The 15,000-nt window shown below is 50.1% G+C and overlaps 2 protein-coding genes across 2 annotated transcripts in view; one reads left to right on the forward strand and one right to left on the reverse strand.

Annotated features, from left to right (window-relative positions):
• Positions 1–89: 89 nt before the first annotated feature.
• LOC307091588 (oxysterol-binding protein-related protein 11-like) lies at positions 90–5,219 on the reverse strand (the record flags this gene model as incomplete). The annotated part of the gene is made up of 5 exons (XM_079759219.1): positions 4,795–5,219; positions 4,234–4,302; positions 3,609–3,784; positions 1,430–1,509; positions 90–101 (listed from the first exon to the last, which is right to left on the reverse strand). Coding segments are annotated over exons 1-5 (462 nt in total), but the record flags the coding sequence as incomplete, so codon positions are not given.
• A 1,851-nt stretch (positions 5,220–7,070) lies between these two features.
• The window catches only part of LOC307091587 (glycerol-3-phosphate dehydrogenase 1-like protein), an 8,752-nt gene continuing 822 nt past the window's right edge, over positions 7,071–15,000 (forward strand). The window contains exons 1-8 of the mRNA XM_079759218.1: positions 7,071–7,172; positions 7,827–8,004; positions 9,061–9,201; positions 10,591–10,729; positions 11,383–11,495; positions 11,867–12,100; positions 13,114–13,220; positions 14,851–15,000. The exon at positions 14,851–15,000 is cut by the window's right edge and continues 822 nt beyond it. Coding sequence (XP_079615344.1) covers positions 7,132–7,172; positions 7,827–8,004; positions 9,061–9,201; positions 10,591–10,729; positions 11,383–11,495; positions 11,867–12,100; positions 13,114–13,220; positions 14,851–14,947 — 1,050 coding nt within the window. The 5' untranslated portion in view covers positions 7,071–7,131 and the 3' untranslated portion in view covers positions 14,948–15,000. The remainder of the gene's footprint in view (positions 7,173–7,826; positions 8,005–9,060; positions 9,202–10,590; positions 10,730–11,382; positions 11,496–11,866; positions 12,101–13,113; positions 13,221–14,850) is intronic.

A 15,000-nucleotide genomic window follows, 5' to 3' on the forward strand; every position in this document is an offset into this window, starting at 1 on the left:
GGACGACGCCCCGGTCTGGCTGGCCCGGCGCTGGGCCAGGGGGGAGCTGCCGCTGCCCTGGGACACCGTGGAGAAACTACGGGACTTACAGGGGCCTGGCTCTGTGGAGAGGGAGGGATGGAGGAGGGAGAGGTGGAGGGGAGAGAGGGGAGAGAAATGGAGGTTGGAGAGATAGAGGGGGGAGAGAGTGAGGGGTGAAAGTTGGAGAGGGGAGAGATGAGGGGGGTGGCGAGGGGAGAGAGGGGAGAGAGGAGAGAGGGGAGAGGGGAGAGAGGGGAGAGAGGGGAGAGGGGAGATAGAGGAGAGGGGAGAGAGAGGGGAGATAGAGGAGAGAGGGGAGAGAGGAGAGAGAGGGGAGAGAAGAGAGAGGAGAGGGGAGAGAGGAGAGAGAGGAGAGAGGGGAGAGAAGAGAGAGGAGAGGGGAGAGAGGAGAGAGAGGAGAGAGGGGAGAGAGGAGAGAGGGGAGAGAGGAGAGAGAGGAGAGAGGAGAGAGGGGAGAGAGGGGAGATAGAGGAGAGAGGGGAGAGAGGGGAGAGAGGAGAGAGGGGAGAGGGGAGAGAGGGGAGAGAGGAGAGAGGGGAGAGGGGAGAGAGGGAGAGGGGGGAGAGGGGAGAGAGGGGAGAGGGGAGAGAGAGGGGAGAGAGGGGAGAGGGGGAGAGGAGAGAGGGGAGAGAGGGGAGAGAGGAGAGAGGGGAGAGAGGGGAGATAGAGGAGAGAGGGGAGAGAAGAGAGAGGAGAGGGGAGAGAGGAGAGAGAGGAGAGAGGGGAGATAGAGGAGAGAGGGGAGAGAAGAGAGAGGAGAGAGGGGAGAGAGGAGAGAGGGGAGAGAGGGGAGAGAGGAGAGAGAGGAGAGAGGGTGGAGAGGGGAGAGGGGGGAGAGAGGGTGGAGAGGGAGGGGGGAGAGAGAGAAGAGGGGGGGAGAGAGGAGAGAGGGGAGAGAGGGAGGAGAGGGGAGAGGGGGGAGAGAGAGGAGAGGGGGGAGAGGGGAGAGAGGGGAGAGGGGGGAGAGGGGAGAGAGGGAGGAGAGGGGAGAGGGGGGAGAGAGAGAAGAGGGGGGGAGAGAGGAGAAGAAAACAGCAAGTAAGAGAAATTCCCTCTCCAACAAGACAAAGAATAGCTAGAATAGGACTTTTGATGTGAACTGGGTGAAAATGCTAACTGATATTCACATCCACTCATCAATGCAGCGTGTTTTAGACTCTTTCCCAAATTAGTAAACTAACATTTAACTGCTAATACATTCAGAAAAGGCGGTAGCACACCAGAGGGGCACGACATGTCAACCAATAGCAGCAGTGCATCCATTTGGTCCCGCCCCCTAACTCGCTGTCAGTCACTACGGAGGAACGCTGCAGCTCAATGACTGAATGCTAAACCAACAGGTGTGTTGTGATGGTGGGACTCCAGCACCGCTGGTCCGCGGCCTCACCTTGCCCAAGGCCTCAGTGTGGTGCTGCGTGCAGATCTGCAGACGGCTCACCCAGTGCTGACGCTCCTTAGCATCCGTAGCTAGAACACACACACACACACAAACCCAGTGTTGTCACTGTTAGCATGCGTAGCTAGAACACACACAAACACACACCCAGTGCTGTTGCTTCTTAGCATCCATAGCTAGAACACACACACACACACACACACACACACACACACACACACACACACACACACACACACACACACACACACACACACACACACACACACACGCCTGAGTATTGATGGCTCTGTGAGTGCGCTGGGAGGCGACGATGTTAAGATGAGGATCAATATGGGGATGTGAAGGTGTTCCATGTTCTAACATGGTCATCATCCCCTGGACAGAGCACTGACACATGAGCTGTGTTCGAAATCGTTCCCTATTCACTCACTCACTATTCCCTATACAGTGTTCATGATATAGTGCATTATATAGGGAACGAACAAAGGAGAATTCGGACACTACGCTGAACATTTCTAAACGTCATTTGCGTCAGTGAAAGCGCCGGGTATTTGTGTGACGCAGACAGCTGCGCCCACATCATGTAAACAAACCGGGCACTCACAAGGAAAGCTGGAGGTTGTATTGATGTTGAATGTTACATTTCCTTGATCAAGGTTTTTTTTATTGATTTTGAATGTTGAATTTCCTACGTTAAATCCCAAATAAATTGTTGACATTTTTAAACGAAAGCCGGAGACTCCATCATTAAATGTATTCGTTTTCGCGGTTATTCAGCTTCTTCTTCTCCTCCGGAAAAACCAGACCGCATTGCATTGTGGTATACGGTAGTAACATGTAGGGAACATCGTATGTACACTCAAATTTGGGGTATTTTAAGTGCACGATATAGTGCATGAAATTAACCACTGAGAATTCAAACACCACTACAAAATGGCGAGCACCCTATATAGTGCACTATATCAGTGATAGGGAACGATTTCGAACACAGCTATCTACGCGGTGGAGATCACGGCCCCGCCCGAGCCTGCAAGGTCAGAGGTCATTCAGGGTTTGAGGGTGCTGCTGGCTCCTCATACTGAAGGAGCTATTCCCGGCAATAGGAAAGCAGCCCGGGTGTAGTACGTTATTCAGAGACAGAGCCACTGAGCTGTTATCTGACAGGAATGAAAGTGACATCTGATACTAATGTCTGAGGCTGCAGCGATGAGAAGACCTTCTCCTATCGACCCTGTCTGTAATCTCTGTGTGACGTACACTAGAGCCTACGTACAGTAGAGTCTATGTACACTAGAGCCTACGTACACTAGAGTCTACGTACAGTAGAGTCTACGTATACTAGAGCCTACGTATACTAGAGCCTACGTACACTAGAGCCTACGTACACTAGAGTCTACGTACAGTAGAGTCTACGTACACTAGAGCCTATGTACACTAGAGTCTACGTACAGTAGAGTCTACATACACTAGAGTCTACGTACAGTAGTCTACGTACACTTAAGTCTACGTACACTAAAGTCTACATACAGTAGAGTCTACGTACACTAGAGTCTACGTACACTAGAGTCTACGTACAGTAGAGTCTACGTACACTAGAGCCTACGTACAGTAGAGTCTACGTACAGTAGAGCCTACGTACACTAGAGTCTACGTACACTAGAGTCTACGTACACTAGAGTCTACGTACAGTAGAGTCTACATACAGTAGAGTCTACGTACACTAGAGTCTACATACAGTAGAGTCTACGTACAGTAGAGTCTACGTACACTAGAGTCAACATACAGTAGTCTACGTACACTAGAGTCTACGTACAGTAGAGTCTACGTACAGTAAAGTGTACACACAGTAGAGTTGGGGCACGGTGAGTTTTATTAAACCAGCAGTTTTATAACCATATGTACAACGGGTTAGCCGGTCACCACGGTAACGTGTAGGTAGCAACCTGTTACTGCGGTAACAGGTGACCGGTCGCGCAGTAACGGTGTGCGTAGGGACCGGTCGCCGCGCTAACGTTGTGCGTGGGAATCGGTAACCGCGGCAACGGTGTGCGTTGTGACCGGTCGCCGCGGTAACGGTGTCGGTAGTGACCAGTCGCGCAGTAACGGTGTGCGTAGGGACCGGCCGCCGCGGTAACGGTGTGCGTGGTAACAGCGTGCGGTCACCCACCCCGGAGCTTGTACTGCTCGCCGCTGATGGCGTTGACGGTGAAGGTGTGGGAGTCCTCGTCGCTCGGGGAGATGACGGCGCCGGCCAGGGGCAGAGTCCCCCGCGGCTTCTGGGGCCGCGACTGCTCGTTGACGAAGTACTCCAGAATCCCCGCCTCGTTGTTGAGCACGAAGAACCTGGAGACAGGGAGTCGGTGGCTAGGGGGGTCCAGCCCCTCTGGGTCAAACCCCGGGACCACCTCCCCACCTGAAGGCCTCCTACAGACGCCCCTTTAAGCCTAGCTGCTGCTTAATGGGGTACGATTTTCTGCACTGTACTGACATTAATAATGCACATGTGTTCTCATAGTATGCTCAGTATAGACTGCTGAGTGTTGGAAAGTTTATGGCTAATAAAAACAACATGGTCACATGATCAGAATTGACGTCTGGTAAAAAATATTGCGTCTACAAATTTGGAAAAAGGCCAGCAACTGTGCTCTCCGGTTGGTCATAATTGTGTAAAGCCTAATGACCCATCAGTCACACAGCATTGTATTGACAACACAGTTGATTAGCAAGCAGTCTTTATCTCTCTCTCACACACACACACACACACACACACACACACAAACACACACACTTACCGGTACTGCCATCCTGTCACCAGGTTAGTGTACTTCATCAAGTACCCGTTGATATTCTCCATGTGGTCACTGAGAGAGGAACGACAGAAACTAAGTCAAAGTGACCTCCTTACTTTGTTTAACGTCTAGCAGACCTCTTCAGTACACCACTGTGTCATATAACTTGGCAGACCACTTTAGTGTAAACTAATGTCCAGCAGACCACTTCAGTATACACTAACGTGTACTGTCACGTCCAGCAGACCACTTTAGTATACACTAACGTGTACTGTTACGTCTAGAAGAGCACTGGAGTGTACTGTAACGTGTAGCAGACCACTCTTGTATACTACTCTAACGTGTAGTGTAACGTGTGGCCCACCTGTACTAGAGTGTAACGTGTGGTGTGACTTGTGGCCCACCTGTACTGCAGTGTAACGTGTGGTGTGACTTGTGGCCCACCTGTACTGCAGTGTAACGTGTGGTGTGACTTGTGGCCCACCTGTACTGCAGTGTAACGTGTGGTGTGACGAGTGGCCCACCTGTACTGCAGTGTAACGTGTGGTGTGACGTGTGGCCCACCTGTACTGCCATCCCTTGGTGCTGGCCCTCCCGGAGCTCGGCGTGCGGCTCTGGGGGAAAGCCTCCAGCCGGGCCTCGCTCTCCGGGATCCGCAGCGCCGCGGCGCTCTCCGCTTGCGTAGTCATAGCTAAGGTAGGCTAACAATAACGCTAACGAACCAATGTCACTACAGTATGAGGGGGGGGGGGGGCTAGGCTAGAAGCCTCCCAGGCCAACGGACTACTGCTCGTATTTAACTCGTCTCGGTTAACGGAAGTGAAACGAAGCGTCCGTCCGGTGCCTCGACGCGCGGGCCATGTCACGGCGATCGTTTAGCCCGTTAATATTCCCCGTTACCGAGCAGACGACGGACAGTTTAACTTTGTCTCCTGCTGAGCTACGAGTAGCATAGCTAGCCAGTATTTACAGCGGCTTGACAGGGAGCCGGTCACGTGATCTCTGGAACGACTTCCTGGTTATCAAAACATCGGGGCGTGGCTTTAGGGTTGGTCTGCTGCATGCTGAATGCAGGGGTGTGTCCGAGTTTAAAAATATAGTCTGGATCAAATTGATATGTTTGAAATCCCATGTTTTGCTCTCCAGGATCACCTGATCCATCTTACTTCCATGCCACTTCTTTTGGGATTGGATCACTGTGAGCCAAATAACAAATTTTAGGATTACCAAATCCTCTGTACCAGAGCATTAAATGGAACCAACAGTGTAGCCTACTGGCTGAGCAAAGAACAACCGGTTGGCAAAATACCGGTGGCCACAAATAGCCATTGTTTGTTTTAATTTTAAGAAACCTTATTTTGTTCTAATGTTTACAGGGCAGTATCTGTCCTATTTACAGGACAGATACTAGCCCTTTCCACCTCTGCTTTTAGGAGTTGTATCTCCAGATGCACTTTTGTCTGCTGCATTTGGGTAAGCAAGATGTGTTCTTGACCCAGTTGAATTTGTACTTCTGCTCTTTTGGATTCCCGTTTCAGAAGCAACTCGTAGCTGTCACCATCCTGGTTTGTAGCTGACGAACGTTTGAGGTTTTTTTTGTAGGAACGTCTTGGACTTTCTTCCTCACCTCCACAGATCTACCTTCCTCCTCAATCACTGGGGTCAGGTCCAGGACAAACGATTCCTCTGCTAGAGAGTTTTGCTCACATTCTTCTGAAGTCCTAGTCTCTGTATTGTGTAAAAAAATAAATGATAATAATAGATATATATAATTGTGGCCTCTCCATCTCCGTCTATGCCTTCAATGCAATGGAGAGCTTCATATTTTTCTCCTCCTATGATCAAGAACCATATCAGTGAACTCACCCCTGTTATATGGCTTGATACCTTGTTTGTTTGGCTTCTGTACGGTCATTCGTTGCCTACGCCCTAAGGTTCTTCTGTCGCAACATAAATTGTTTTATGGTCCTCTTCTGGCCAGACTCCATGGCATTGACATGATTGATTATGTAATATTTTCTTCATATCTCAATTCTTATAATTTATACTACTATGTACTATGTGCTACTACTCAAAACAAACCCAAAAGTTATTATTATAAATGATTAGATTTGAGATATTAATTAGAAGCTAAAAGCTAGAACGCTTCACAAGTGTGCGTGTCATCCTTGCGCCAGGGGCCAAACACACGACACTACAATACACAGCCATAATAGATCAATACACAGGTCAAGTGTCTGGTGCCATTAGGATATTATGTATATTGTTGATTAAACTATTATGTAACGCCAACGGTAGGCATTCTGGGTAGAGCAGGGCGTCGAATCTCTGGCTTGGGCTTGGTGGAGTGTGTGTGCGTGTGCGTGTGCGTGTGCGTGTGTGTGTGTGTGTGGGCCTGCGCGCTTGACTGTAGGTATATTATTCCCAGTTTTGCGCGCCGTGGGGGTCGACTCTTGGACCGTCTTTTAACTCCAACGTGACGCCTCCACTCCGCCTCTAGTTGTATACGTATATTTGTTGTTTGTACAACAAGCTGCTCAAACAAATTGCCCATAGTGGGATTAATAAAGTTGTATTGTATTGTATTGTGTATTGCATTGTACACCGGGTCTGTGAACGGACCGAATTAAACCGAAGCCGCGCAGGAGTGGTGCACTAGTGGTGTGCACGCAAACACATGTTGATCGGAGGGCAGGACTCGATAGACTCTGATATCGAGTTCTGCTACGGGAGGGAAGTCTGAGAAGGGAGCAGACATTGGCAGAACAGCGTCCAGCGGTGTGTGTCTGAACGGTGAAGCAACATAGGGAGGAGGAGGAAGGGCGTATAAGGAAGTCAGGGAGGGAGAGAGAGGACTCGTTCTGTTCTGAGACCAGGGTCAGAACTGCTACGCCTGCCACCATGCCTGGAATGAAAGTCTGCATCATCGGTTCGGGAAACTGGTAGCTTCTCGTTCTTTGCCTAAACGTGTTCTTCTTTGTGTCGAGGGATTGGGTTTGGACTGAAGTCGGGTTTTATGCAATTTGTCAGCAACAGGGTTCACGTGACCTCGGAACGGTTCCCGTGAGTTCTTTGATGCAGGGTTAAGGTTTACGAGAAGGATGATAGTTTGTCCAAACCTTTCTTGTCCCTTCTGTGTTAATGTGCAGCAGCACTGACGCTATCTGGATCGCCTGTCTGGCTAGTTAATAGGCTGTTAAAAACATTAAACTAGTGTCGATAAAATCACGGTTTATTATGGATTAGCGCACTCAAACGAGGGCTGATCATAGTGAACTTTACTCACCAGGCCACATAAAACGAGTTAGTTATTGTCATAAGAGAACATTACAATGTGTAATTGCATTATATTTATATATTTTTATGGCTTTTTATGCGGAATCTTTTAATGGTGTGCAATCTTGCTCACTTTCTATCGACTTGTTTTGACTTGTTTTTCTGACTTTTACTGTTAGTCCGTTTTGTTGTTTGTCAGATCTGTTGCTACTGGGCCTACCTGAATTTCTCCAAGGGGATGCAAGTATCTACTTAACTGAACACACCTTTGATCTTCTGAAGACCTGCGATGATGTCTCGTCCGTCTCCGTGTGTCACAGGGGGTCTGTGATCGCCAAGATCGTGGGCCACAACGTGAAGGGGAACAACCGCTTCGAACCCGTGGTCAAAATGTGGGTTTACGAAGAACTGATCGACGGGAGAAACCTGACTGACATCATCAACTCGGAGCACGAAAACGTCAAATATCTGCCGGGCCACAAGCTGCCCGGGAATGTGGTAGGTTGTGTTAAGTGACAGATAAAGCAGAGGCAGCAGAGCAGGGGCGTAGCCACATGGGGGCCAGCGGGGGGCCAACCTCTGACCAGGGGGGGCCGTGGCCCGAGTATGAAAAAATAAAATAAAATAATATCCTGAACGGAAACGGTCTAACATGAAATATATGGACTATTAGTTTGATCTAACTTTGACTTATTATCCTTATTCAAAGTGTTATATTTTGACGTTCTGCAAAAATATTGCACTTAAATTAAAATACCCCCCCCCCCCCCCTCCCCCGTCGACAATCAAGCACCCGCTCAAATATAAGATTGACCCGAGCTGGCCACCACAGTAATAATAGTAATAATAATATCCTGGCTACGCCCCTCCAGCAGAGGCACTCTCAGGACACAAGTTTATTGTTAGTGAGATAGCAAGGGGACTTTGCACCGAAGTTCCTTATCAAGTCCAGGGCTGAATCTGTTAAATGAAGGTAATAAATGAGACGCAATGCTAGGCCTATATCAGCAGAGACTACAGAACCTAATGCTCTATCTTATCCATCTCTAACCTAGTAACTAAACTAACCATCTCTAACTTAGACCTAAACTAACCTTCTCTAAAATCCTGATTTATTTCTGTTTAGACGATGGACCCCCACAGTGAAACCACATCTGTTCGTTAAGCAGATGCTCCCAAATCAAATCAACATCAAACAACACAACTTTATTTAGGTTGCACTTTTCATAAACCACAACAAAACAACAAATCTAAAAAACGGAGGTAACACAACCAAAAACAATAGAAGAAATGAAAAGTAAATAGAAGAAAGCAAATCTCGAAATGTAAGAGGTGTGTCAAAAACATGAACGCAGTGCTCAGTACTTCGGTCAGAATGTTTGCGAACCGCCCATAAAGTGCATCTTACATGAGGTGGTCCCAATCCAATCAGTGTGGAGCACTGGACCGCACCTTCTAAACATCTCACTGAGCCTCACCTTCCACCGAGTGGGTCAGTGCTCAGTACCGCAGTGTTGTTTTTTTTCCTTCCCAAACGTCTGCGTTGTCCACCAGGTGGCTGTGCCCGACATCACGGAGGCGGTGAAAGGGGCCAAAGTCCTCATCTTCGTCATCCCTCACCAGTTCATCCAGAGGCTGTGTGAGCAGATGAAGCCTCACGTCGGCCCCGGAGCCATCGGGATATCGCTCATCAAGGTGAGTTAGCTCTGAGCTAGAGCTTATAGCTAGCGCTAAGCTAACCCTAGCTTAGAGCTAGTGTTGCACCTGCTCTTTGAGCTTTACGCCAACGGCGATCGGTCCCTCTCTAAGTGTTCAGTGTGGGGCCCTCTCTAAGTGTTCAGTGAGGGGCCCTCTGTAAGTGTTCAGTGTGGGGCCCTCTCTAAGTGTTCAGTGTGGGGCCCTCTCTAAGTGTTAAGTGAGGGGCCCTCTCTAAGTGTTCAGTGAGGGGCCCTCTCTAAGTGTTAAGTGAGGGGCCCTCTCTAAGTGTTCAGTGTGGGGCCCTCTCTAAGTGTTCAGTGTGGGGCCCTCTCTAAGTGATAAGTGAGGGGCCCTCTCTAAGTGTTCAGTGTGGGGCCCTCTCTAAGTGTTCAGTGTGGGGCCCTCTCTAAGTGTTCAGTGAGGGGCCCTCTCTAAGTGTTCAGTGTGGGGCCCTCTCTAAGTGTTCAGTGAGGGGCCCTCTCTAAGTGTTCAGTGAGGGGCCCTCTCTAAGTGTTCAGTGAGGGGCCCTCTCTAAGTGTTCAGTGTGGGGCCCTCTCTAAGTGATAAGTGAGGGGCCCTCTCTAAGTGATAAGTGAGGGGCCCTCTCTAAGTGATAAGTGAGGGGCCCTCTCTAAGTGTTAAGTGAGGGGCCCTCTCTAAGTGTTCAGTGTGGGGCCCTCTCTAAGTGTTCAGTGTGGGGCCCTCTCTAAGTGTTCAGTGTGGGGCCCTCTCTAAGTGTTCAGTGAGGGGCCCTCTCTAAGTGTTCAGTGTGGGGCCCTCTCTAAGTGTTCAGTGTGGGGCCCTCTCTAAGTGTTCAGTGTGGGGCCCTCTCTAAGTGTTCAGCGTGGGGCCCTCTCTAAGTGATAAGTGAGGGGCCCTCTCTAAGTGATAAGTGAGGGGCCCTCTCTAAGTATTCAGTGAGGGGCCCTCTCTAAGTGTTCAGTGAGGGGCCCTCTCTAAGTGTTCAGTGTGGGGCCCTCTCTAAGTGTTCAGTGTGGGGCCCTCTCTAAGTGTTCAGTGAGGGGCCCTCTCTAAGTGTTCAGTGTGGGGCCCTCTCTAAGTGTTCAGTGTGGGGCCCTCTCTAAGTGTTCAGTGAGGGGCCCTCTCTAAGTGTTCAGTGAGGGGCCCTCTCTAAGTGTTCAGTGAGGGGCCCTCTCTAAGTGTTCAGTGAGGGGCCCTCTCTAAGTGTTCAGTGAGGGGCCCTCTCTAAGTGTTCAGTGAGGGGCCCTCTCTAAGTGATAAGTGAGGGGCCCTCTCTAAGTGTTCAGTGTGGGGCCCTCTCTAAGTGTTCAGTGTGGGGCCCTCTCTAAGTGTTCAGTGTGGGGCCCTCTCTAAGTGTTCAGTGAGGGGCCCTCTCTAAGTGTTAAGTGTGGGGCCCTCTCTAAGGGGATCGACTCGGGCCCCTCCGGCCTGCGGCTCATCTCGGACCTCATCAGGGAGAGTCTGGAGGTGGACGTCAGCGTGCTCATGGGCGCCAACATCGCCAACGAGGTCGCCGACCAGAAGTTCTGCGAAACCACCATCGGTCAGATCCCCTTAACCATCTCTAACCCATCACCTAACCCCGTCTCTAACTAACCATCTCTAACCCATCACCTAACCCCGTCTCTAACTAACCATCTCTAACCCATCACCTAACCCCGTCTTTAACTAACAATTTCTAACCCTTCACCAAACCCCGTCTTTAACTACCAATCACCTAACCCTGTCTTTAACTAACAATCTCTAACCCATCACCTAACCCCATCTTTAACTAACAATCTCTAACCCATCACCTAACCCCGTCTTTAACTAACAATCTCTAACCCATCACCTAACCCCGTCTCTAACTAACCATCTCTAACCCATCACCTAACCCCGTCTCTAACTAACCATCTCTAACCCATCACCTAACCCCGTCTCTAACTAACCATCTCTAACCCATCACCTAACCCCGTCTCTAACTAACAATCTCTAACCCATCACCTAACCCTGTCTTTAACTAACAATCTCTAACCCATCACCTAACCCAGTCTTTAACTAACCATCACCTAACCCTGTCTTTAACCAACCATCACCTAACCCTGTCTTTAACCAACCATCTCTATTTATTTTGGGTTTTATATGCAGTCAGGTTGCTACTGGTTGAGGCTCCACCGTCGGGGTGTTTTTTTTTAAATAAAGCTTCTGTCCAATCAGGGGCCAAGAACCCCGCCCACGGCCAGCTCTTCAAGGAGCTGCTCCAGACGCCCAACTTCCGCATCACGGTGGTGGAAGAGAGCCACACGGTGGAGCTGTGTGGAGCCCTGAAGGTACTCTCCTCCTCCTCCTCCTCCTCCTCCTCCTCCTCCTCCTCCTCCTCCTCCTCCTCCCCCCCCCCCCCCCCCGCCCGGTGGAGCTATGTGGAGCCCTGAAGGTCCGTACGTCTCTACCTAGCTGACCGCTCCTCCTCCCATCCCAGGTCGTCCAATCCCCCACCTGGTGTGTATCTGATTGGGCGATCCCAACCTTGCCTGATCACTGTTGACGTCCATGTCGTGGTTCCATCGACGTATCTCCTACGAGCTTCGCTCCGTCTATAATCTATACCAAGGGTTCTGAAGACTCGCACTCTAATTAGACAGTTGGCCCAAAGAATCCCAGAATTATCCTGAACTTTACTCTCTCCCTCTCCCTCCCCCAGAACATCGTGGCAGTAGGGGCAGGGTTCTGTGACGGCCTGGGCTTCGGGGACAACACCAAGGCGGCGGTGATCCGCCTGGGCCTGATGGAGATGGTGGCCTTCGCCCGGCTCTTCTGCTCCAGCCCGGTCTCCTCCGTCATCTTCCTGGAGAGCTGCGGCGTGGCCGACCTCATCACCACCTGCTACGGCGGCCGCAACCGCAAGGTGGCCGAGGCCTTCGTCAGGACCTCCAAGGTGAGGCCGGGGGCGAGGTACCAGGAGGCTAGAGACCAGGAGGCTAGGTACCAGGAGGCTGGGTACCAGGAGGCTAGAGACCAGGAGGCTAGGTACCAGGAGGCTAGAGACCAGGAGGCTAGAGACCAGGAGGCTGGGTACCAGGAGGCTAGGTACCAGGAGGCTGGGTACCAGGAGGCTAGAGACCAGGAGGCTAGGTACCAGGAGGCTAGAGACCAGGAGGCTAGAGACCAGGAGGCTGGGTACCAGGAGGCTAGAGACCAGGAGGCTAGAGACCAGGAGGCTAGGTACCAGGAGGCTGGGTACCAGGAGGCTAGAGACCAGGAGGCTAGGTACCAGGAGGCTAGAGACCAGGAGGCTAGAGACCAGGAGGCTAGGTACCAGGAGGCTAGAGACCAGGAGGCTGGGTACCAGGAGGCTAGGTACCAGGAGGCTAGAGACCAGGAGGCTAGGTACCAGGAGGCTAGGTACCAGGAGGCTAGGTACCAGGAGGCTAGGTACCAGGAGGCTAGAGACCAGGAGGCTGGGTACCAGGAGGCTAGAGACCAGGAGGCTAGGTACCAGGAGGCTAGAGACCAGGAGGCTAGGTACCAGGAGGCGAGGTACCAGGAGGCTAGGTACCAGGAGGCTAGGTACCAGGAGGCGAGGTACCAGGAGGCTAGAGACCAGGAGGCTAGGTACCAGGAGCGAGGTACCAGGAGGCGAGGTACCAGGAGGCTAGGTACCAGGAGGTTAGAGACCAGGAGGCGAGGTATCAGGAGGCTGGGTACCAGGAGGCTAGAGACCAGGAGGCTGGGTACCAGGAGGCGAGGTACCAGGAGGCTAGAGACCAGGAGGCTAGAGACCAGGAGGCTAGGTACCAGGAGGCTAGGTACCAGGAGGCTAGAGACCAGGAGGCTAGGTACCAGGAGGCTAGGAACCAGGAGGCGAAGTACCAGGGGGCTTGTTGTATATAATGTATATATATCTATGTTTAAGTGTATATAATGTACGTGTATGTCTCTCCATATCAGTCCATCGAGGAGCTGGAGGCGGAGATGCTGAACGGCCAGAAGCTGCAGGGACCCCAGACCTCTGCGGATGTCTACAAGATCCTGGTCAAGAAGGACATGGTCTCCAAGTGAGTGTTCACCTTCACCCTGGGAGCCGAAGGGGCCGCTCCCGTTCTCTGGAGCTTCAGCACTTAGGGCACCTTCAAGCAGGCCTGAGAAATTTAAGTTAAAAGGTTTTAACGTTCTAGTCCCCACAGTCTGTATAGGTAGGCCTTCAGACCGTTTAGTTAAAAGGTTTTAATGTTCTAGTCCCTACAGTCTGTATAGGTAGGCCTTCAGACTGTTTAGTTAAAAGGTTTTAACATTCTAGTCCCTACAGTCTGTAAAGGTAGGCCTTCAGACCGTTTAATCAAAAGGTTTTAACATTCTAGTCCCTACAGTCTGTATAGGTAGGCCTTCAGACCGTTTAGTTAAAAGGTTTTAACGTTCTAGTCCCTGCAGTCTGTATAGGTAGGCCTTCAGACTGTTTAGTTAAAAGGTTTTAACGTTCTAGTCCCTGCAGTCTGTATAGGTAGGCCTTCAGACCGTTTAGTAAAAAGGTTTTAACGTTCTAGTCCCCACAGTCTGTATAGGTAGGCCTTCAGACCGTTTAATCAAAAAGTTTTAACATTCTAGTCCCTACAGTCTGTATAGGTAGGCCTTCAGACCGTTTAGTTAAAAGGTTTTAACGTTCTAGTCCCTGCAGTCTGTATAGGTAGGCCTTCAGACTGTTTAGTTAAAAGGTTTTAACGTTCTAGTCCCTGCAGTCTGTATAGGTAGGCCTTCAGACCGTTTAGTAAAAAGGTTTTAACGTTCTAGTCCCCACAGTCTGTATAGGTAGGCCTTCAGACCGTTTAATTAAAAGGTTTTAACATTCTAGTCCCTACAGTCTGTATGGGTAGGCCTTCAGACCGTTTAGTTAAAAGGTTTTAACATTCTAGTCCCTGCAGTCTGTATAGGTAGGCCTTCAGACCGTTTAATCAAAAGGTTTTAACATTCTAGTCCCTACAGTCTGTATAGGTAGGCCTTCAGACCGTTTAGTTAAAAGGTTTTAACGTTCTAGTCCCTGCAGTCTGTATAGGTAGGCCTTCAGACCGTTTAGTTAAAAGGTTTTAACGTTCTAGTCCCCACAGTCTGTATAGGTAGGCCTTCAGACTGTTTAGTTAAAAGGTTTTAACGTTCTAGTCCCTGCAGTCTGTATAGGTAGGCCTTCAGACCGTTTAGTAAAAAGGTTTTAACGTTCTAGTCCCCACAGTCTGTATAGGTAGGCCTTCAGACCGTTTAATTAAAAGGTTTTAACATTCTAGTCCCTACAGTCTGTATGGGTAGGCCTTCAGACCGTTTAGTTAAAAGGTTTTAACATTCTAGTCCCTGCAGTCTGTATAGGTAGGCCTTCAGACAGTTTAGTTAAAAGGTTTTAACGTTCAAGTCCCTACAGTCTGTATGGGTAGGCCTTCAGACCGTTTAGTTAAAAGGTTTTAACGTTCTAGTCCCTACAGTCTGTATGGGTAGGCCTTCAGACCGTTTAGTTAAAAGGTTTTAACGTTCAAGTCTGTACAGGGAGTCCTGTTAGGCTTTCAGACCGTTTAGTTAAAAGGTTTTAACGTTGTAGTCTCTATCGGTAGTCCTGCTAGGCCTTCAGAAGGCGTTTGCAGCGAAAGCGTCAGTGAACTTTCCTTTCGGATGAGGAAGCCTGTAACGAGAGTCTTTCCTGTGCAGGTTCCCACTGTTCGCCGCAGTCTACAAGATCTGCTTCGAGGGCAAGGAAGTGAAGGAGTTTGTCACATGTCTGCAGAACCACCCGGAACACGTGTGACCACGACTCACCGCGATAGGCCAATGGGAGGCGTGATGACGCACAGTTATAAC

This window comes from Pollachius pollachius (assembly GCF_949987615.1).
Source record: "Pollachius pollachius genome assembly, contig: scaffold_264, whole genome shotgun sequence".
Lineage (NCBI taxonomy): Eukaryota > Metazoa > Chordata > Actinopteri > Gadiformes > Gadidae > Pollachius > Pollachius pollachius.